This window comes from Oncorhynchus clarkii, chromosome 21 (assembly GCF_045791955.1).
Source record: "Oncorhynchus clarkii lewisi isolate Uvic-CL-2024 chromosome 21, UVic_Ocla_1.0, whole genome shotgun sequence".
Taxonomy (NCBI): Eukaryota; Metazoa; Chordata; class Actinopteri; order Salmoniformes; family Salmonidae; genus Oncorhynchus; species Oncorhynchus clarkii.
Genome location: NC_092167.1, coordinates 4,048,341 through 4,071,672, shown reverse-complemented (window position 1 = coordinate 4,071,672; position 23,332 = coordinate 4,048,341). Strand labels below are relative to the sequence as shown.

The 23,332-nt window shown below is 40.4% G+C and overlaps 2 protein-coding genes across 6 annotated transcripts in view; one reads left to right on the top strand and one right to left on the bottom strand.

Moving 5' to 3' along the window:
- The window catches only part of LOC139379645 (periphilin-1-like), a 48,507-nt gene extending 27,947 nt beyond the window's left edge, over window positions 1-20,560 (bottom strand). For 2 of the 5 annotated variants that reach the window (XM_071122457.1, XM_071122458.1), the window contains exons 1-6: window positions 20,467-20,560; window positions 19,834-19,904; window positions 19,237-19,301; window positions 17,539-17,757; window positions 13,914-13,990; window positions 2,755-2,889 (exon numbers count right to left, since the gene is read on the bottom strand). In XM_071122457.1, coding sequence (XP_070978558.1) covers window positions 2,755-2,889; window positions 13,914-13,990; window positions 17,539-17,757; window positions 19,237-19,301; window position 19,834 — 497 coding nt within the window. In that variant the 5' untranslated portion in view covers window positions 19,835-19,904; window positions 20,467-20,560. Of the gene's footprint in view, window positions 1-2,754; window positions 2,893-13,913; window positions 13,991-17,538; window positions 17,758-19,236; window positions 19,302-19,833; window positions 19,905-20,466 lie in introns of all 5 variants that reach the window. The other 3 variants (XM_071122456.1, XM_071122460.1, XM_071122459.1) reach the window with 3 other exon arrangements.
- Window positions 20,561-20,603: 43 nt separating this feature from the next.
- On the top strand, window positions 20,604-23,319 carry LOC139379646 (zinc finger CCHC-type and RNA-binding motif-containing protein 1-like). The gene is made up of 8 exons (XM_071122461.1): window positions 20,604-20,759; window positions 20,908-21,021; window positions 21,350-21,378; window positions 21,641-21,752; window positions 21,844-21,951; window positions 22,073-22,182; window positions 22,413-22,485; window positions 22,617-23,319. Exons 2-8 carry the CDS (start codon window positions 20,938-20,940, stop codon window positions 22,767-22,769), a joined length of 669 nt encoding a protein of 222 aa, XP_070978562.1. The 5' UTR covers window positions 20,604-20,759; window positions 20,908-20,937; the 3' UTR covers window positions 22,770-23,319.
- Window positions 23,320-23,332: the final 13 nt, after the last annotated feature.

The window sequence follows — 23,332 nt, the reverse complement described above, 5'->3', positions numbered from 1 at the left end:
GTGTTTTACTTGCTATATTGTATTTACCTTGCCACCAAGGCCTTTTTTTGCCTTTACCTCCCTTCTCACCTCATTTGCTCACATTGTATATAGACTTGTTTATACTTTATTATTGACTGTATGTTTGTTTTACTCCATGTGTAACTCTGTGTTGTTGTATCTGTCGAACTGCTTTGCTTTATCTTGCCCAGGTCGCAATTGTAAATGAGAACTTGTTCTCAACTTGCCTACCTGGTTAAATAAAGGTAAAATAAAAATAAATAAAAAACTAAATGTCTACACAGACTGAGTTGACCCTTGTATTGTATTCTTATTTTTGTCTCTATACACACAGTGCCCTACAAACACCCAGGGCCCTACACACACCCAGGGCCCTACACACACCCAGGGCCCTACACACACTGAAACACCAACACTCTCCCAGGGCCCTACACTCTCCCAGGGCCCTACTCAAACTGACACACCGACACACTCCCAGGGCCCTACACACAGACACACTCCCAGGGCCCTACACACAGACACACTCCCAGGGCCCTACACACAGACACACTCCCAGGGCCCTACACACAGACACACTCCCAGGGCCCTACACACAGACACACTCCCAGGGCCCTACACACAGACACACCGACACACTCCCAGGGCCCGACACTCACCGGGCCCTACACACTCACAGGGCCCTACACACTCACAGGGCCCTACACACTCACAGGGCCCTACACATATCTACCATATCTACCTCCATCACTCCAGTATCCCTGTCTCCCTATACATATCTACCTCCATCACTCCAGTATCCCTGTCTCCTCCCCCCTATACATATCTACCTCCATCACTCCAGTATCCCTGTCTCCCTATACATACAGTGCCTTGCGAAAGTATTCGGCCCCCTTGAACTTTGCGACCTTTTGCCACATTTCAGGCTTCAAACCAGACAGATATATACCCTCTGACTAGTTAGTAATGGATAGTAGTAGTAGTAGTACCAGACATATACATACCCTCTTGTCTAGTTAGTAACGGATAGTAGTACCAGACATATACATACCCTCGGACTAGTTAGTAATGGATAGTAGCACCAGACAGATACATACCCTCTGACTAGTTAGTAATGGATAGTAGCACCAGACAGATACATACCCTCTGTCTAGTTAGTAATGGATAGTGGTAGTAGTACCAGACAAATACATACCCTCTGTCTAGTTAGTAATGGATAGTAGTACCAGACAGATATATACCCTCTGACTAGTTAGTAATGGATAGTAGCACCAGACAGATACATACCCTCTGTCTAGTTAGTAATGGATAGTGGTAGTAGTACCAGACAAATACATACCCTCTGTCTAGTTAGTAATGGATAGTAGTACCAGACAGATATATACCCTCTGACTAGTTAGTAATGGATAGTAGTAGTACCAGACAGATACATACCCTCTGTCTAGTTAGTAATGGATAGTAGTACCAGACAGATATATACCCTCTGACTAGTTAGTAATGGATAGTGGTAGTAGTACCAGACAGATATATACCCTCTGACTAGTTAGTAATGGATAGTAGTACCAGACAGATACATACCCTCTGTCTAGTTAGTAATGGATAGTGGTAGTAGTACCAGACAGATACATACCCTCTGTCTAGTTAGTAATGGATAGTAGTACCAGACAGATACATACCCTCTGTCTAGTTAGTAATGGATAGTGGTAGTAGTACCAGACAGATACATACCCTCTGTCTAGTTAGTAATGGATAGTAGTAGTAGTACCAGACAGATACATACCCTCTGTCTAGTTAGTAATGGATAGTAGTACCAGACAGATATATACCCTCTGACTAGTTAGTAATGGATAGTAGTAGTAGTAGTACCAGACAGATATATACCCTCTGTCTAGTTAGTAATGGATAGTAGTAGTAGTACCAGACAGATACATACCCTCTGTCTAGTTAGTAATGGATAGTAGTACCAGACAGATACATACCCTCTGTCTAGTTAGTAATGGATAGTGGTAGAAGTACCAGACAGATACATACCCTCTGTCTAGTTAGTAATGGATAGTAGTACCAGACAGATACATACCCTCTGTCTAGTTAGTAATGGATAGTGGTAGTAGTACCAGACAGATACATACCCTCTGTCTAGTTAGTAATGGATAGTAGTAGTAGTACCAGACAGATACATACCCTCTGTCTAGTTAGTAATGGATAGTAGTAGTAGTACCAGACAGATACATACCCTCTGTCTAGTTAGTAATGGATAGTAGTACCAGACAGATACATACCCTCTGTCTAGTTAGTAATGGATAGTGGTAGAAGTACCAGACAGATACATACCCTCTGTCTAGTTAGTAATGGATAGTAGTACCAGACAGATATATACCCTCTGACTAGTTAGTAATGGATAGTAGTAGTACCAGACAGATACATACCCTCTGTCTAGTTAGTAATGGATAGTAGTACCAGACAGATACATACCCTCTGTCTAGTTAGTAATGGATAGTGGTAGTAGTACCAGACAGATACATACCCTCTGTCTAGTTAGTAATGGATAGTAGTACCAGACAGATATATACCCTCTGACTAGTTAGTAATGGATAGTAGTACCAGACAGATACATACCCTCTGTCTAGTTAGTAATGGATAGTAGTACCAGACAGATACATACCCTCTGTCTAGTTAGTAATGGATAGTAGTACCAGACATATACATACCCTCTGACTAGTTAGTAATGGATAGTAGTAGTACCAGACAGATACATACCCTCTGTCCAGGTTTAGGATGGCCTGCATCAGGGTGTCATCACCCCCCTCTGGGACCACAGCAGACAGGGAGCGGGGTGCAGGGTACATCCCCTGAGCCCTGACGCTGGGGAGAGGGGGTGCTGCACGGCCACTGCTTCTGGGTGGAAAGACAATCACACATCAAGGACCACAGCTCATCAGCAGACTGAACACATCAGCTTTAATACTGGAGGTACTTGGCCTTTAAAGGACTAAGGTAAACTAAGAGGTTAAAAAACAGTAAATCAGTGGAAGCAGTGGACTATATCTTAACCAAAGGTCACCATCACTTTGCATACTGGTATATAAAAAGGTAGGAGGGGAATGTCTTGGAGTCTTGGTCACTAGCCTTCATCTGCTGTTCGTCAAAGCTTTCCGCCTGAACTGTGTCAGAGCGATTAGGCCTGACATTAGAGGGACTGCTCAGCAAGACATCTCAACAAGACAGCTCAGCAAAACTGCTCAGCAAAACAGCTCAACAAGACTGCTCAACAAGACATCTCAACAAGACTGCTCAACAAGACAGCTCCAACTGTCATTTGACGGCGGTCACTGAGCACCAAGTATCCAGGAGTCCGACTCCACTCAGAGAAACCATTAACCTCCTCTGTTGATCTCCACCTTCTGCTACATCTGGGTTAAGAAGGGCCGTCCCTGGACACGAGACACTCCTGTCAAGATGTTGAAGGGTTTATTTAGATAACTCCTCCCCTGGCCACGGTGGATCAGCACTGGAGCCTGTCGTGCTGCCAGGACAGACACGGACAGGAGGGAGAGGGGTGACCCCGTGGTCGCAGGGGTGAAGGTCGGAGACCGGTGAGACAGGCTCCTAGACAGGGGAGCACCGGGTCGAGGTAGATGGTGTACAGATGAGGTACCGTAGAGAGGACATACCACCCTGGTCACAATCTGAGCACCAAACATGAAGAATCTGCACATTTCCTCTCATGTCTGACATTGTAAAATGAGGGAAAAGTTCTGCTACAGATTAGGACTGAAAGTCCACAAGAACATCACATCATGAATCAATGCTTCTTCCAAAATTAATTGGGACAGAAACCTAACCAACTACATATTTATCTAAATATCTTCAGGCTAAATGGTATTTCTAAGAGGTTTTAATGACTCTGTTAAAACTCTTCCGTTGCTCTCTGTGCAAAGGCTAAGCCCTAGTAGTTTTATCTTCCTAAACACACATCTGTGTTAGCAGCAGTAAAACCAGGAACATTAGTTTACCCTCCAGCCCTCTCTCTCGTCTCCTGTTGGGACTGTTGATCCTCTCTGGTTTGTTGCCCTCGCTGATGATGTGCCTCCTATACGACAGGCAGTAGAATGACCCAGCCAGGCAGCCAGGCAGGCCAAGGGGCAGGAGGGGGTATAAACAAATGAAAGGCACCTGGTCTCAGCGACCCCAGCCTGAACCTCATCTCCCCCCGTCCTCCAACCAACCAACCAGCAGCTTGGAGTGACCAACCTCACAAAACTTTAATGACCCAAGGGATGCATCCCAAATGGCCCCTTATCCCCTACATACTGCACTGTGGGCTCTGGTTAAAAGGGGTGCACTACACAGGGGAATGGGTACCGTTTGGAACGCAGCCAGGGTGTTGTTTGAAGGGTACCTGACCTCGTCTGACCCCATCTGTGCTCAAAGGAAATGGCCACGTCTTTACTGCCGATATTACCCCTAAATATTAGCCTGCTACTTTCCCCTCTCTCTTCTGAACTGGAACTGTGACCCCTGGCTGTTTAACACTGGGCTCTAACTGACCCACGGGGTGAAATGAAAAGCCTAGGTGTTGAATTAGAGACGGTTGTTCAAGCAGAACATATTTTGTTATATAGCTGCTGTGTTGATTAAGTAAGGTGGTTGTCCTCACACCCAAACCTGTGGTTACTGTATTCTATATATATATATATATATATTGCTGCTGTGTTGATTAAGTAAGGTGGTTGTCCTCACACCCAAACCTGTGGTTACTGTATTATATATATATATATATATATAGCTGCTGTGTTGATTAAGTAAGGTGGTTGTCCTCACACCCAAACCTGTGGTTACTGTATTCTATATATATATTGTTGCTGTGTTGATTAAGTAAGGCGGTTGTCCTCACACCCAAACCTGTGGTTACTGTATTATATATATTTATATTGCTGCTGTGTTGATTAAGTAAGGTGGTTGCTCTCACACCCAAACCTGTGGTTACTGTATTATATATATTTATATTGCTGCTGTGTTGATTAAGTAAGGTGGTTGCCCTCACACCCAAACCTGTGGTTACTGTATTATATATATTTATATTGCTGCTGTGTTGATTAAGTAAGGTGGTTGCCCTCACACCCAAACCTGTGGTTACTGTATTATATATATTTATATTGCTGCTGTGTTGATTAAGTAAGGTGGTTGCCCTCACACCCAAACCTGTGGTTACTGTATTATATATATTTATATTGCTGCTGTGTTGATTAAGTAAGGTGGTTGCCCTCACACCCAAACCTGTGGTTACTGTATTATATATATTTATATTGCTGCTGTGTTGATTAAGTAAGGTGGTTGCTCTCACACCCAAACCTGTGGTTACTGTATTCCATATATTTATATTGCTGCTGTGTTGATTAAGTAAGGTGGTTGCCCTCACACCCAAACCTGTGGTTACTGTATTATATATATATATATATTGTTGCTGTGTTGATTAAGTAAGGCGGTTGTCCTCACACCCAAACCTGTGGTTACTGTATTCTATATATATATTGTTGCTGTGTTGATTAAGTAAGGTGGTTGTCCTCACACCCAAGCCTGTGGTTACTGTATTATATATATATATATTGTTGCTGTGTTGATTAAGTAAGGTGGTTGACCTCACACCCAAACCTGTGGTTACTGTATTCTATATATATATTGTTGCTGTGTTGATTAAGTAAGGTGGTTGTCCTCACACCCAAGCCTGTGGTTACTGTATTATATATATATATATATTGCTGCTGTGTTGATTAAGTAAGGCGGTTGCCCTCACACCCAAGCCTGTGGTTACTGTATTCTATATATATATATATATATTGTTGCTGTGTTGATTAAGTAAGGTGGTTGCCCTCACACCCAAACCTGTGGTTACTGTATTCTATATATATATATATATATATATATTGTTGCTGTGTTGATTAAGTAAGGTGGTTGCCCTCACACCCAAACCTGTGGTTACTGTATTCTATATATATATATATATTGTTGCTGTGTTGATTAAGTAAGGTGGTTGCCCTCACACCCAAACCTGTGGTTACTGTATTCTATATATATATATATATATATTGTTGCTGTGTTGATTAAGTAAGGTGGTTGCCCTCACACCCAAACCTGTGGTTACTGTATTCTATATATATATATATATTGTTGCTGTGTTGATTAAGTAAGGCGGTTGCCCTCACACCCAAACCTGTGGTTACTGTATTATATATATATATATATATATATATTGTTGCTGTGTTGATTAAGTAAGGTGGTTGCCCTCACACCCAAACCTGTGGTTACTGTATTCTATATATATATATATATTGTTGCTGTGTTGATTAAGTAAGGCGGTTGCCCTCACACCCAAACCTGTGGTTACTGTATTCTATATATATATATATATTGTTGCTGTGTTGATTAAGTAAGGCGGTTGCCCTCACACCCAAACCTGTGGTTACTGTATTCTATATATATATATATATATATATTGCTGCTGTGTTGATTAAGTAAGGTGGTTGCCCTCACACCCAAACCTGTGGTTACTGTATTCTATATATATATATATATTGTTGCTGTGTTGATTAAGTAAGGCGGTTGCCCTCACACCCAAACCTGTGGTTACTGTATTATATATATATATATATATATATATTGTTGCTGTGTTGATTAAGTAAGGTGGTTGCCCTCACACCCAAACCTGTGGTTACTGTATTCTATATATATATATATATTGTTGCTGTGTTGATTAAGTAAGGCGGTTGCCCTCACACCCAAACCTGTGGTTACTGTATTCTATATATATATATATATTGTTGCTGTGTTGATTAAGTAAGGCGGTTGCCCTCACACCCAAACCTGTGGTTACTGTATTCTATATATATATATATATATATTGCTGCTGTGTTGATTAAGTAAGGTGGTTGACCTCACACCCAAACCTGTGGTTACTGTATTCTATATATATATATATATATTGTTGCTGTGTTGATTAAGTAAGGCGGTTGCCCTCACACCCAAACCTGTGGTTACTGTATTCTATATATATATATATATTGTTGCTGTGTTGATTAAGTAAGGCGGTTGCCCTCACACCCAAACCTGTGGTTACTGTATTCTATATATATATATATTTATATTGCTGCTGTGTTGATTAAGTAAGGTGGTTGCTCTCACACCCAAACCTGTGGTTACTGTATTCTATATATATATATATATATTTATATTGCTGCTGTGTTGATTAAGTAAGGTGGTTGCCCTCACACCCAAACCTGTGGTTACTGTATTCTATATATATATATATATATATTTATATTGCTGCTGTGTTGATTAAGTAAGGTGGTTGCTCTCACACCCAAACCTGTGGTTACTGTATTCTATATATATATATATATATTTATATTGCTGCTGTGTTGATTAAGTAAGGTGGTTGCTCTCACACCCAAACCTGTGGTTACTGTATTCTATATATATATATATTTATATTGCTGCTGTGTTGATTAAGTAAGGCGGTTGCTCTCACACCCAAACCTGTGGTTACTGTATTATATATATTTATATTGCTGCTGTGTTGATTAAGTAAGGTGGTTGCTCTCACACCCAAACCTGTGGTTACTGTATTCTATATATATATATATATATATATATTGCTGCTGTGTTGATTAAGTAAGGTGGTTGCTCTCACACCCAAACCTGTGGTTACTGTATTCTATATATATATATATATTTATATTGCTGCTGTGTTGATTAAGTAAGGTGGTTGCTCTCACACCCAAACCTGTGGTTACTGTATTCTATATATATATATATATATATATTGCTGCTGTGTTGATTAAGTAAGGTGGTTGCCCTCACACCCAAACCTGTGGTTACTGTATTATATATATATATATTTATATTGCTGCTGTGTTGATTAAGTAAGGTGGTTGCTCTCACACCCAAACCTGTGGTTACTGTATTATATATATATATATATTGCTGCTGTGTTGATTAAGTAAGGTGGTTGCCCTCACACCCAAACCTGTGGTTACTGTATTCTATATATATATATATATTGCTGCTGTGTTGATTAAGTAAGGTGGTTGCTCTCACACCCAAACCTGTGGTTACTGTATTATATATATATATATATATATATATATATATATATATATATATATATATATTGCTGCTGTGTTGATTAAGTAAGGTGGTTGCCCTCACACCCAAACCTGTGGTTACTGTATTATATATATTTATATTGCTGCTGTGTTGATTAAGTAAGGTGGTTGCCCTCACACCCAAACCTGTGGTTACTGTATTATATATATTTATATTGCTGCTGTGTTGATTAAGTAAGGTGGTTGCCCTCACACCCAAACCTGTGGTTACTGTATTATATATATTTATATTGCTGCTGTGTTGATTAAGTAAGGTGGTTGCCCTCACACCCAAACCTGTGGTTACTGTATTATATATATTTATATTGCTGCTGTGTTGATTAAGTAAGGTGGTTGCCCTCACACCCAAACCTGTGGTTACTGTATTATATATATTTATATTGCTGCTGTGTTGATTAAGTAAGGTGGTTGCTCTCACACCCAAACCTGTGGTTACTGTATTCCATATATTTATATTGCTGCTGTGTTGATTAAGTAAGGTGGTTGCCCTCACACCCAAACCTGTGGTTACTGTATTATATATATATATATTGTTGCTGTGTTGATTAAGTAAGGTGGTTGCTCTCACACCCAAACCTGTGGTTACTGTATTCTATATATATATTGCTGCTGTGTTGATTAAGTAAGGTGGTTGCTCTCACACCCAAACCTGTGGTTACTGTATTATATATATATATATTTATATTGCTGCTGTGTTGATTAAGTAAGGCGGTTGCTCTCACACCCAAACCTGTGGTTACTGTATTCTATATATATATATTTATATTGCTGCTGTGTTGATTAAGTAAGGTGGTTGCTCTCACACCCAAACCTGTGGTTACTGTATTCTATATATATATATTTATATTGCTGCTGTGTTGATTAAGTAAGGCGGTTGCTCTCACACCCAAACCTGTGGTTACTGTATTATATATATATATATATATATATATATATATATATATATATATTTATATTGCTGCTGTGTTGATTAAGTAAGGTGGTTGACCTCACACCCAAACCTGTGGTTACTGTATTCTCTATATATATATATATATATTGCTGCTGTGTTGATTAAGTAAGGTGGTTGCTCTCACACCCAAACCTGTGGTTACTGTATTATATATATATATATATTTATATTGCTGCTGTGTTGATTAAGTAAGGTGGTTGACCTCACACCCAAACCTGTGGTTACTGTATTCTATATATATATATATTTATATTGCTGCTGTGTTGATTAAGTAAGGTGGTTGACCTCACACCCAAACCTGTGGTTACTGTATTATATATTTATATATATTTATATTGCTGCTGTGTTGATTAAGTAAGGTGGTTGCTCTCACACCCAAACCTGTGGTTACTGTATTATATATATATATATATATATTTATATTGCTGCTGTGTTGATTAAGTAAGGTGGTTGACCTCACACCCAAACCTGTGGTTACTGTATTCTATATATATATATATTTATATTGCTGCTGTGTTGATTAAGTAAGGTGGTTGACCTCACACCCAAACCTGTGGTTACTGTATTATATATATATATATTTATATTGCTGCTGTGTTGATTAAGTAAGGCGGTTGCCCTCACACCCAAACCTGTGGTTACTGTATTATATATATATATTTATATTGCTGCTGTGTTGATTAAGTAAGGTGGTTGCTCTCACACCCAAACCTGTGGTTACTGTATTATATATATATATATATTTATATTGCTGCTGTGTTGATTAAGTAAGGCGGTTGCCCTCACACCCAAACCTGTGGTTACTGTATTATATATATATATATATATTTATATTGCTGCTGTGTTGATTAAGTAAGGTGGTTGCTCTCACACCCAAACCTGTGGTTACTGTATTATATATATATATATATTTATATTGCTGCTGTGTTGATTAAGTAAGGCGGTTGCTCTCACACCCAAACCTGTGGTTACTGTATTCTATATATATATATATATATATATTGCTGCTGTGTTGATTAAGTAAGGTGGTTGCTCTCACACCCAAACCTGTGGTTACTGTATTATATATATATATATATTTATATTGCTGCTGTGTTGATTAAGTAAGGCGGTTGCTCTCACACCCAAACCTGTGGTTACTGTATTCTATATATATATATATTTATATTGCTGCTGTGTTGATTAAGTAAGGCGGTTGCTCTCACACTCAAACCTGTGGTTACTGTGGTTACTGTATTATATATATATATATATATATATATTATATATATATATATATATATAATATATATACAGCTCGGCATTCAACACCATAGTACCCTCCAAGCTCGTCATCAAGCTCGAGACCCTGGGTCTCGACCCCGCCCTGTGCAACTGGGTACTGGACTTCCTGACGGGCCGCCCCCAGGTGGTGAGGGTAGGCAACAACATCTCCTCCCCGCTGATCCTCAACACTGGGGCCCCACAAGGTTGCGTTCTGAGCCCTCTCCTGTACTCCCTGTTCACCCACGACTGCGTGGCCACGCACGCCTCCAACTCAATCATCAAGTTTGCGGACGACACAACAGTGGTAGGCTTGATTACCAACAACGATGAGACGGCCTACAGGGAGGAGGTGAGGGCCCTCGGAGTGTGGTGTCAGGAAAACAACCTCACACTCAACGTCAACAAAACTAAGGAGATGATTGTGGACTTCAGGAAACAGCAGAGGGAACACCCCCCTATCCACATCGATGGAACAGTAGTGGAGAGGGTAGCAAGTTTTAAGTTCCTCGGCATACACATCACAGACAAACTGAATTGGTCCACTCACACAGACAGCATCGTGAAGAAGGCGCAGCAGCGCCTCTTCAACCTCAGGAGGCTGAAGAAATTCGGCTTGTCACCAAAAGCACTCACAAACTTCTACAGATGCACAATCGAGAGCATCCTGGCGGGCTGTATCACCGCCTGGTATGGCAACTGCACCGCCCTCAACCGTAAGGCTCTCCAGAGGGTAGTGAGGTCTGCACAACGCATCACCGGGGGCAAACTACCTGCCCTCCAGGACACCTACACCACCCGATGTCACAGGAAGGCCATAAAGATCATCAAGGACATCAACCACCCGAGCCACTGCCTGTTCACCCCGCTATCATCCAGAAGGCGAGGTCAGTACAGGTGCATCAAAGCTGGGACCGAGAGACTGAAAAACAGCTTCTATCTCAAGGCCATCAGACTGTTAAACAGCCACCACTAACACTGAGTGGCTGCTGCCAACACACTGACACTGACTCAACTCCAGCCACTTTAATAATGGGAATTGATGGGAAATGATGTAAATATATCACTAGCCACTTTAAACAATGCTACCTTATATAAATGTTACTTACCCTACATTATTCATCTCATACGCATACGTATATACTGTACTCTATATCATCGACGGTATCCTTATGTAATACTTGTATCACTAGCCACTTTATACCATACTATGCCACTTTGTTTACATACTCATCTCATTTGTACATACTGTACCCGATACCATCTACTGTATCTTGCCTATGCTGCTCTGTACCATCACTCATTCATATATCCTTATGTACATATTCTTTATCCCCTTACACTGTGTACAAGACAGTAGTTTGGAATTGTTAGTTAGATTACTTGTTATTACTGCATTGTCGGAACTAGAAGCACAAGCATTTCGCTACACTCGCATTAACATCTGCTAACCATGTGTATGTGACAAATAAAATTTGATTTGATTTGATTTGATATATTTATATTGCTGCTGTGTTGATTAAGTAAGGCGGTTGCTCTCACACCCAAACCTGTGGTTACTGTATTATATATATATATATATTTATATTGCTGCTGTGTTGATTAAGTAAGGTGTTTGCTCTCACACCCAAACCTGTGGTTACTGTATTCTATATATATATATATTTATATTGCTGCTGTGTTGATTAAGTAAGGTGTTTGCTCTCACACCCAAACCTGTGGTTACTGTATTATATATATATATATATATTTATATTGCTGCTGTGTTGATTAAGTAAGGCGGTTGCTCTCACACCCAAACTTGTGGTTACTGTATTCTATATATATATATATATATATATTGCTGCTGTGTTGATTAAGTAAGGCGGTTGCTCTCACACCCAAACCTGTGGTTACTGTATTATATTTATATATATATATTGCTGCTATGTTGATTAAGGCAGTTGCTCTCACAACCAAACCTGTGGTTAATGTATTTTATTTATATATATATATTTATATTGCTGCTGTGTTGATTAAGGCGGTTGCTCTCACAACCAAACCTGTGGTTACTGTATTTTATTTATATATATATATATATATATATATATATATATATATATATATATATATTGCTGCTGTGTTGATTAAGGCAGTTGCTCTCACACTCAAACCTGTGGTTACTGTATTCTATATATATATTGCAGTCTTTAAATCATGTGTCTGAACAGACCTCAAAATGACTACCTAAAATTGTACATTATCAGTGATCACTAAAAGGAGAACTCAATCTAATGACTTTAGTCCTGGTGATTAGAGTTCAGGTCAAGAGTACAACTGTATAAGAAATACAGTTTGAACATCAGTCAACTTCAGGTTGAATCAGACCAAGTAATCTCTCAGTCTCTTCATGCATCCTTACCGTTCCACCATCACGACAGGTAAATACGCCAAGACAAACAACAACGGCCAGACCTAACTAACCGGATTACAGGGGGCCTCGGGGCGTGTGTGACTATCATAACCTCTCAACATTAACTTGATTTATGGCAGTAATTACTTTCTCTATTATTTCACCTGAGGAACTGAAGAAGGTGAGAAGAAAGAACCTTGAACACCTGGCCCTTAAAATAACAGACGGGTCCTGCTGCTGCACGTACCTCTCCTGACCCCGGGACAGTCACAGAACCCTGCTCTGTCACACTCTGGCCATCACCTTACAACGTCGTAGTGTATGACTCCTGTCATAGTGATGGTGCTGTCCGGAGGGTGACTCAGTAGACGCCATAGTTAACCCTGTACCTTCCTTCACCTCTATCATGTCAGGTTACACCAGACAGACAGACAGATAGGGTTTTAAAGACTAGTATGCGACCTCTGGCTGCCACAAGGAATGGTACGCTCATCGCTGTGAAGACCTGGGTTCAAATACCACTTGAAATCTTTTCAGTTTTTGCTCTAGTCTGCCTGGAGTGTCAGATGGGCGGGGTTTTCTGTTTTGGGACTATTTTATGGAGCCATTCAGCCAGGCAAAGCTCAATCAAGTCCAGATAAAATATTTGAAATTAATTCAAGTACCATTTGAACCCAGGTGTGGCGTGAAAGCAGAGCGGCAGCAGTCGACCCTGAGGTGTTTGTGTGTATCTCTCCCAGTCCCAGGAGAGAGCTGTGTGAGCAGAGAGGTGGACGGGGCCCGATGTGGCCCAGACCTGATGCGTATGTGATTATTCTCTGGTACTATGTAAACATTTCACACAGAATGAGACACACAGATATGCAAATCAGTACAGACATGACATGGGCTTCAGTCTACAGGGCTGATTGGGGAGGCTGTGTCAAAAAGACGGGTTGTCATGGTAAACAAGTGGTGCAACAATGCCATCTTGTGGTCACTTAGATAATGACAGTGCATATTTTTTCCTGGGGCGGTTCAGGAGAGCTACTTGTAGTGAAACAGAACGGTGATCAGTTTGGTTAGACTGCTTGAACATTAAACTCCAATTCTCCTGACGAAAGTTTCAAAATAAATATCCAGGAGTGTGTGAGAGAGTTGAGCCTACCTGAACTCCATCTGGCGTGTTGTATGGGGGTCCTCTCTAGGAGGTGGTCTAGAAGGGTAGGGGTACGGCTCCTCCGGCTAGAACACAGACAACTACTTTTATTGTTTCAGTACTGAACAACATATCTACAGGTGTCCCATCCTGAGAAACACTGTGATGTTGATTAGACAGTACTGAACAACATATCTACAGGTGTCCCATCCTGAGAAACACTGTGATGTTGCTGTTGATTAGACAGTACTGAACAACATATCTACAGGTGTCCCATCCTGAGAAACACTGTGATGTTGCTGTTGATTAGACAGTACTGAACAACATATCTACAGGTGTCCCATCCTGAGAAACACTGTGATGTTGCTGTTGATTAGACAGTACTGAACAACATATCTACAGGTGTCCCGTCCTGAGAAACACTGTGATGCTGTTGATTAGACAGTACTGAACAACATATCTACAGGTGTCCCATCCTGAGAAACCCTGTGATGTTGCTGTTGATTAGACAGTACTGAACAACATATCTACAGGTGTCCCATCCTGAGAAACACTGTGATGTTGCTGTTGATTAGACAGTACTGAACAACATATCTACAGGTGTCCCATCCTGAGAAACACTGTGATGTTGCTGTTGATTAGACAGTACTGAACAACATATCTACAGGTGTCCCATCCTGAGAAACACTGTGATGCTGCTGTTGATTAGACAGTACTGAACAACATATCTACAGGTGTCCCATCCTGAGAAACACTGATGCTGTTGATTAGACAGTACTGAACAACATATCTACAGGTGTCCCATCCTGAGAAACACTGATGCTGCTGTTGATTAGACAGTACTGGAGAACATATCTACAGGTGTCCCATCCTGAGAAACACTGTGATGTTGCTGTTGATTAGACAGTACTGAACAACATATCTACAGGTGTCCCATCCTGAGAAACACTGTGATGCTGCTGTTGATTAGACAGTACTGAACAACATATCTACAGGTGTCCCATCCTGAGAAACACTGTGATGCCGCTGTTGATTAGACAGTACTGGAGAACATACAGTTGAAGTTGGAAGTTTAGCCAAATACATTTAAACTCAGTTTTTCACAATTCCTGACATTTAATCCCAGTAAAAATTCCCTGTCTTAGGTCAGTTAGGATCACCACTTTATTTTAAGAATGTAAAATGTCAGAATAATATAGATAATTATTTATTTCAGATTTAATTTCTTTCATCACATTCCCAGTGGGTCAGAAGTTTACATACACCCAATTAGTATTTGGTAGCATTAAATTTAAATTGTTGAACTTGGGTCAAACGTTTTGGGTAGCCTTCCACAAGCTTCCCACAATAAGTTGGGTGAATTGTGGCCCATTCCTCCTGACAGAGCTGGTGTAACTGAGTCAGGTTTGTAGGCCTCCTTGCTCGCACACAATTTTTCAGTTCTGCCCACAAATATTCTATAGGATTGAGGTCAGGGCTTTGTGATGGCCACTCCAATACCTTGACTTTGTTGTACTTAAGCCATTTTGCCACAACTTTGGAAGTATGCTTGGGGTCATTGTCCATTTAGAAGACCCATTTGCGACCAAGCTTTAACTTCCTGACTGATGTCTTGAGATGTTGCTTCAATATATCCATATAATTTCCCTGCCTCATGATGCCATCTCTTTTGTGAAGTGCACCAGTCCCTCCTGCAGTAAAGCACCACCACAACATGATGCTGCCACCCCCGTGCTTCACGGTTGGGATGGTGTTCTTCGGCTTCCCCCTTTTTCCTCCAAACATAACGATGGTCATTCTGGCCAAACAGTTCTAATTTCCTTTCATCAGACCAGAGGACATTTCTCCAAAAAGTATGATCTTTGTCCCCATGTGCTCTTTTAATGGTGGTTTTGGAGCAGTGGCTTCTTCCTTGCTGAGCGGCCTTTCAGGTTATGTCGATATAGGACGTGTTTTGCTGTGGCTATAGATACTTTTTGTTCCTCCAGCATCTTCACAAGGTCCTTTGCTGTTGTTCTGGGATTGATTAGCACTTTTCACACCAAAGTACGTTCATCTCTAGGAGACAGAACGCGTCTCCTTCCTGAGCGGTATGACGGCTGCGTGGTCCCATGGTGTTTATACTTGTGTACTATTGTTTGTACAGATGAACGTGGTACCTTCAGGCATTTGGAAATTGCTCCCAAGGATGAACAAGACTTGTGGAGGTCTCCAATTTTTTTTTCTGAGGTCTTGGCTGATTTCTTTTGATTTTCCCATGATGTCAAGCAAAGAGGCACTGAGTTTGAAGGAAGGCCTTGAAATACATCCACAGGTTCACCTCCAACTGACTCAAATGATGTCAATTAGCCTATCAGAAGCTTATAAAGCCATGACATCATTTTCTGGAATTTCCCAAGCTGTTTAAAGGCACAGTCAACTTAGTGTATGTAAACTTCTGACCCACTGGAATTGTGACACAGTGAATTATCGGTCTGTAAACAATTGTTGGAAAAATCACTTGTGTCATTCAAAGTAGATGCCCTAACCGACTTGCCAAAACTATAGTTTGTTAGCAAGAAATGTGTGGAGTGGTTGATAAACAAGTTCTAATGCCTGCAACCTAAGTGGATGTAAACTTCTGACTTCAACTTTATCTACAGGTGTCCTATCCTGCGAAACACACAATGATGCTGCTGTTGATTAGACAGTATTTTCTAAAATATTATATTCAAATCCTCTGTATTTGGTATTTTATTAGGATCCCCATTAGCGGTTGCAAAAGCTACTCTTCCTGGGGTCCACAGCTACTCTTCCTGGGGCCCACAGCTACTCTTCCTGGGGCCCACAGCTACTCTTCCTGGGGTCCACAGCTACACTTCCTGGGGTCCACAGCTACTCTTCCTGGGGCCCACAGCTACTCTTCCTGGGGTCCACAGCTACTCTTCCTGGGGCCCACAGCTACTCTTCCTGGGGCCCACAGCTACTCTTCTTGGGGTCCACAGCTACTCTTCTTGGGGTCCATGCACCAATGAAAGTGATTGACAGAGCATCTTCTACTCAACATGTAATTCTTTATCTGAACACCAAGTGGCGTCAGAGGTTGAAATAAACTCCTCATACAGTTGGCTGTGTATATAATGGATTTGTAGCTGTACTATAATCATATACCCTATAACTTCAGCATTGACTGTACTATTAGCTAAATTCAGTACTTCAATCAAATGCATTTATACAGTCCTTTTTACATCAGCAGATATCACAAAGTGCTTATAAAGAAACCCTGCCTAAAACCCCAAAGAGCAAGCAATGAAGATGTAGAAGCACTTCCATTGTGGTGTTCACATTTTACTCTGTTAGAGAAATATTTCTTGCAGTTTCTCAAATCATACTAATGCAATCGATATGCAGGTTCTTCTACACCTGCATTGCTTGCTGTTTGGGGTTTTAGGCTGGGTTTCTGTACAGCACTTTGAGATATCAGCTGATGTACGAAAGGCTTTATAAATACATTTGATTTGATATGGGGCACATTCTTTTGTGCTTGTAAACCCAGCATGTACAGTAGATCGATGGTCAGATATTATGCTTCCTTGGCATGAGGCTTAAATTGTGCGTATACAATAATGGTTTATTCATTGTCTGCACCACTTACTCTCCGGGAAGGTGGGATACCTCTGCGCTCATTAGGAAAATGAAGGCTGTCGCCATGGTAGCCTCTTTGATCCTCGCCATGGTAACCTCGAGGGCCTCCATTTGGATAAAAGCGAGGCCCGTCATACTCAAACCCTCGATTGTACTCCTCGTCTGGCCTTCCGAAACCAGCCGGCCTCCTCTCTACAGGCCCTGCTCCAGCTGATCTGGGATATGGGGCCTACAATTAATTACATGGGATGGGAAAGAAGAGAAAGAGAAACAAGATTAGGGTTATGTTCTCTAGAAAGCTATTTACTATTTTTATTTCTAGATGAAAATGTTTATTTTAGAAAAAATGATGTATTGTAATTCTCAGTGAATCATAGAATTTATGTCATTTTCAGGATGGAAACAAGACACAGTTGTTCTGTGGAGCTCAGGAACACTCAACTATTTTCACCACCAGTGGGTCTTCCAAATGGACCTAAATGGTTCCGTATTTCACAGAAAGAATAAACGTTTTGTTTTCTAAATGACTGTTTCTGGATTTGACCATATTAATGACCAAAGGCTTGTATTTTTGTGTGTTTATTATAATTAAGTCTATGATTTGATATTTGATAGAGCAGTCTGACTGAGCGGAGGTAGGCAGCAGCAGGCTCGTAAGCATTCATTCAAACACTTTCCTGCATTTGCGAGCAGCTGTTAACAATGCTTAAAGCACAGCGCTGTTTATGACTTCAAGCCTATCAACTCTCGAGATTAGGCTGGTAATACTAAAGTGCCTATAAGAACATCCAATAGTCAAAGATATATGAAATACAAATGGTATAGAGAGAAGTAGTCATAATTCCTATAATAACTACAACCTAAAACTTCTTAACTGGGAATATTGAACCAACAGCTTTCATATGTTCTCATGTTCTGAGCAAGGAACTGAAACGTTAGCTTTTTTACATGGCACATTTTGCACTTTAACTTTCTTCTCCAACACTGTGTTTTTGGATTATTTAAACCAAATCGAACATGTTTCATTAGAGACTAAATAGATTTGATGCATTATATTAAGCTCAAACAAAAGGGTTCATTGTTCATTCAGTATTGTTGTAATTGTCAATATTACAAATATATATATATATATATATTTTTTTTTTTAAATCGGCCGATTAATCGGTATCTGCTTTTTTTGGGGGTCCACCAATAAATCGGTATCGGCGTTGAAAAATCATAATGGTTGACCTCTAATATCAAGGCGGAGTTGAGTATTGATAACTAGTCACATGATTTGCTAGCAAAGCCATTGAGTCCCCATCAGTTGATACTTGAACAAATGTTCATTCTGAAAACGCTGGACAACTGCAGGTGCTGAAGTTCATACGTTTAATAACAGCTTTTATTTAATACAACCATCGACGTCTTCCTCATTTGTGTCGATCAACTTTTGCGCCAATTGAATTTCAGCTGATTAGTACGTCAAGGCCACTAGAACTAGAATTTCAGCACCTCACAGAAGGAACGGTAAGTCGAATGACGGCGAGACAATGTTGTTGCTAGCAAATCGTGCGACCAGTTATCAATACTCACCTCTGCCTCTGTTCAAGAGAACGGAGTTGAGCGTTCCTCAGCTAAGTTCTGTTAAGTATTATAATGGAAAGTAAATTAGTACAATTATAAATATATAAACCAAACAACATTTTCCACAGGCAGAAACTCTCACCGGTCTGTCTGGTAGGAAGCGTTCATCGTAGACATCCCTCATGTTTCTGTCTCTCCTGTAAGCCACTGCAAAGTAGACAGCAGGGGAGGTTTAGGGTGGGTATCATTTGTGGAACGTTCCAACAGGAATCTGTTCCAAAAACATCGTAAAGTACAAGGATGCCAACAAACAACGTATACAAAGTATCATGATCATTTCACCTAGCTAACTAGCTGTCAAAAAAGCATCAACTCACCACGTAGCTTATTCTTAATGTTTGTCCATAGGCTACCAGAGTGAGAACAGACATTTTTCAGAACAAACATGGTGACTGAAAAACGTAATGAAATAGCCCACCTCCTACCCAGTATCTTATTCTGCCACTATACAACTTCGTATGCGTTGTTTGTTGGCAACCTTGTTATTTACTACGTTTTTGGAACAGATTCCTGTTGGAACGTTCCACAAATTATACCCATCCGGAGTTTTACACAGTTAATGACAATCACAGTTGTGGTAGGTGTTCATGAATATGCCTACATGTGGACCTGGTGGAATTGTTTAGTATGCAGAACCAGAAACCTTTTTTGGGAGGAAAGCAAGATATTTTCCACTTACTTGTTTTGTCTGGACAAGTCTACGTAGTAGTATTGGGAGTTGGTTATGCCAATAGAGACAGTCAATACTAACTGGGGGAAAAGAGAAGATGTTACCTATTAGTTTGACAATACTGCATGGTGTGCACATTAGCTATTAACAATGTAGGTTAGGAAATCCCAAGCATAGAGAAATGTCAAATCAGTATGTGTGATAGTAAGGAAACTACTGTAGCTAATCGCTAGCTCTGATCCAGAAGTACTGGCAGGATGTTAGCGCGCGTTCCTCTGAGGCTCAGCCATAATCTTTGGTTCAGCGTTGGAAAACCGCACTAACTCCTAGCTAACTACTACTACTCCTCCTCCTCCTCTTCTTTCAAGCAAACCTTCAACCACTGAGATTAGTGATATGAAAACACCTATTTCTACTGGTTTGCTAATTAGCTACCGTATTTAGCACATAACGTTGTTCTAATATATATTTCGCAGGTTGTGTAGATTTAACTGCTAGCTACGTATGCTTACGTTAGCTAGCTACATGCTCAAGCTAGTCCACAGTCCATGCTGAGTTAATTCGCTCAAAACGAAATCAGTATTTAGAACAAATACATATTTACTAACACAAACATTTAGACACGCTATAAACAATACGCACGTTGGAGAAAATAAAGTCGTCTTCACAAAAGATATGAAAACAAGCTCATCATAGCCTACTTTTCACCTTCTTCCGGTTGGCGCATGTACACACTGAATTTGGATTGGATTGACAAAAAGTCTGTCACGTGAAACGTCATATTCCTGTGACGACGAACAGTTCTCGTTTGTTTTTGGCAGCTAGATAGCAAACACATGTTACTGAGATTGAATAACTAATAGAAAGCAACATATTTACCAATGTTTTTGCCCACTCTACTCAATAACTATAAGTCACCAATGTTGTCTCTTTAGGTAAGGGATTTATTCGATTCCTTGAATGTGTATTTCCAGGTAATATACGGATTCGACCTAGCATCACGGCTAGCTTGCATATCGCTCAATGAAATAGATAACTAACTAGCTTCAATCTGAATATTCATCACCATGAATCTGTTTTCAGTGACTGTCTCACTCTGATGGTGAAGTCAAGATGAGTGGTGGTTTGGCTCCCAGTAGAAGCACAGTCTATGTGTCCAACCTGCCCTTCTCTCTAACCAACAGTGATCTACACAAGGTAAAACAATTTTTTACCTCTATTTAACTAGTCAGTTAAGAACAAATTATTATTTTCAATGACAGACTAGGAACAGTGGGTTAACTAATGCTAGGGGGCAGAACGACAGATTTTTACCTTGTCAGCTCAGGGATTCGAGCTTGCAACCTTTCGGTTACAGGTCCAACACTCTAACCACAAGGCTACCCGCTGTAATATCTTCATATATAGAGTAATGGAATAGAACTACTTAACCCCTCCCTACCACTATTTCACAAGTTCGTGATCCTGCTGTTTATGCCATTTGGAAAAATGACCTCAAATAATGTCTTGGATCTTTTCATTTCAGCTTTTCACCAAATATGGAAAAGTTGTGAAGTAAGTTACTGGTTTCAAAATAATGAGCTATACAAAGCTCAAATACAAACCAAAAAATGGTCACATGCTTCGTAAACGAACAGTGAACTTCCTAGTTACGGGTCTGTTTCCAATAATGCAGAGTTAAAGATAAAGATGTTTTTTTTTAAATAGTGACACGATTAATAAATACATAGTGAATAACTAAAAATCTATAGCAAAATCTATAGCTATGTTGGTATTGTGATGATCAGAGAAGATAATGATGGTCTCATGCTTTCAGGGTGACAATAGTCAAAGATAAAGAAACACGCAAAAGTAAAGGTGTGGCTTTTGTGCTCTTCCTGGACAAAGAGTCTGCACAGAGCTGCTTTAGATCGCTCAACAATAAACAGGTGGGCATTTTTCCTCTCCTTGTTTTCATAAAAAGTTACGTATCTGATGTGTTGTTTTTGTGTTAAAGTCCCCATCTTTTTCGCCCCGCAGTTGTTTGGAAGAACAGTGAAAGCGAGCATTGCAATCGACAACGGGCGAGCAACTGAATTTATCAGGAGGCGAAACTACACAGACAAGTCCAAATGTTACGAATGTGGGGTAAGTTGATACTCTCTACCTAGATAAGCCATCTCCATTTCCCTCTTCATCCATCCGGAATGTGTAGCCAGCCGGATGTTAGTGCTATTTATACAACATTTCTGTCCTTTTCACGTCATAGGATACAGGGCACTTAAGCTATGCATGCCCCAAAAACTTGCTTGGTGAACGAGAACCCCCGAAGAAGAAAGAAAAGAAGAAGAAGAAAAAGGTTGAAGAGCCTGATGAAGTGTAAGTGTCTTATCAGGACATTGATGCCTCTCTACCGTGTTTGCAAACGGCTATGATCGTGGTCAACAGCAGCGTGTCCTTGATGTTAACAGTAACTGTTCTATTTCGGATGGACTTTAGTTCAGAGATTCTTTGTTTGATTGTGGTGTCGTATTTGTCATTGTTTGTGAAGTCCTCTGTGTGTGTTTTTGTTTCTATGACTTTTCTACTTTTTCCTCTGTCGTTTACAGAGAAGAGGAGGAAAGTGAGGAAGAGGGAGAGGACCCTGCTCTTGACAGCTTAAGTCAAGCCATAGCATTCCAGGTAAGTGCACAAATGTACTTCAAGGGGGAAGTTAGTAGGCTATTGTATTACTTGAAACCCTCTATTTACTTGGTATTTGTCCTTATCTGACCCCTCTTTTAAAATCGCACATGGGATCATGTGTTCCACAGCAAGCACGACTTGAGGAGGAGCAGCATAGGCGAAAGCAGACGGCCTTTGTGGCTGAGGAGGCCGGTCAGGAGGCTTCCACATCGGACGACTCCAAGAAACCCAGGATCAAAAAGAGTGTCTACTTCAGTGACGAGGAAGAACTGAGCGACTGAGGGGATTTCACAGATATAATTCAGACTCTTGAGTAGCAAATATTTGAAAATGAACGGGGGGACATTCTGTTTGTCAAGATCTGCAAGGGCATCATTGACCTGAGAAAAGAAAAGAGAAAAGATGTGTTTGATGAAAAGGGTTACAGTGTACCATTGTTTAGTTGAAGTCCACAACTGTTTCTGTATCAGTATTTGTTCTGATCCTTAGTGTCCTTTTTATAATGAGGACTCCGCCACTGTTCTTTGCAGGCATTGGGACAATGTGAATGGAGATTAACTGTGTTTCTGCGCTTTTCTTTTCAACAGCTGTGTAAATACACCATAGTTGTTTTACTGTCTTTCACCCTTCCTATGTGTGTCAATATTAGGGGAAATAGAACTATTCGGTTTAAAGATAGCCTTCCCCATCTTTAGGTGAATGCACAATTTATTTGAAAAGGTATTGAAACATCAGTGAAAGAGTAGAACACCACAGATGGCATGTGGTCTTTCACAATAATGAACCACACTTTTGCTGATAAATAGGAATAAAGAACATTCAAGTCATGAACATTCCTTCCCGC

What these genes read in the sequence shown, in the direction of transcription:
- LOC139379646 (XM_071122461.1), top strand. Translation starts at nt 20,938, where the DNA reads ATGAGTGGTGGTTTGGCTCCCAGTAGAAGCACAGTCTATGTGTCCAAC. An exon ending in CCAACAGTGATCTACACAAG is followed by an intron (nt 21,022 to 21,349) that starts GTAAAACAATTT and finishes TTTTCATTTCAG; the next exon opens with CTTTTCACCAAATATGGAAA. An exon ending in AAATATGGAAAAGTTGTGAA is followed by an intron (nt 21,379 to 21,640) that starts GTAAGTTACTGG and finishes TCATGCTTTCAG; the next exon opens with GGTGACAATAGTCAAAGATA.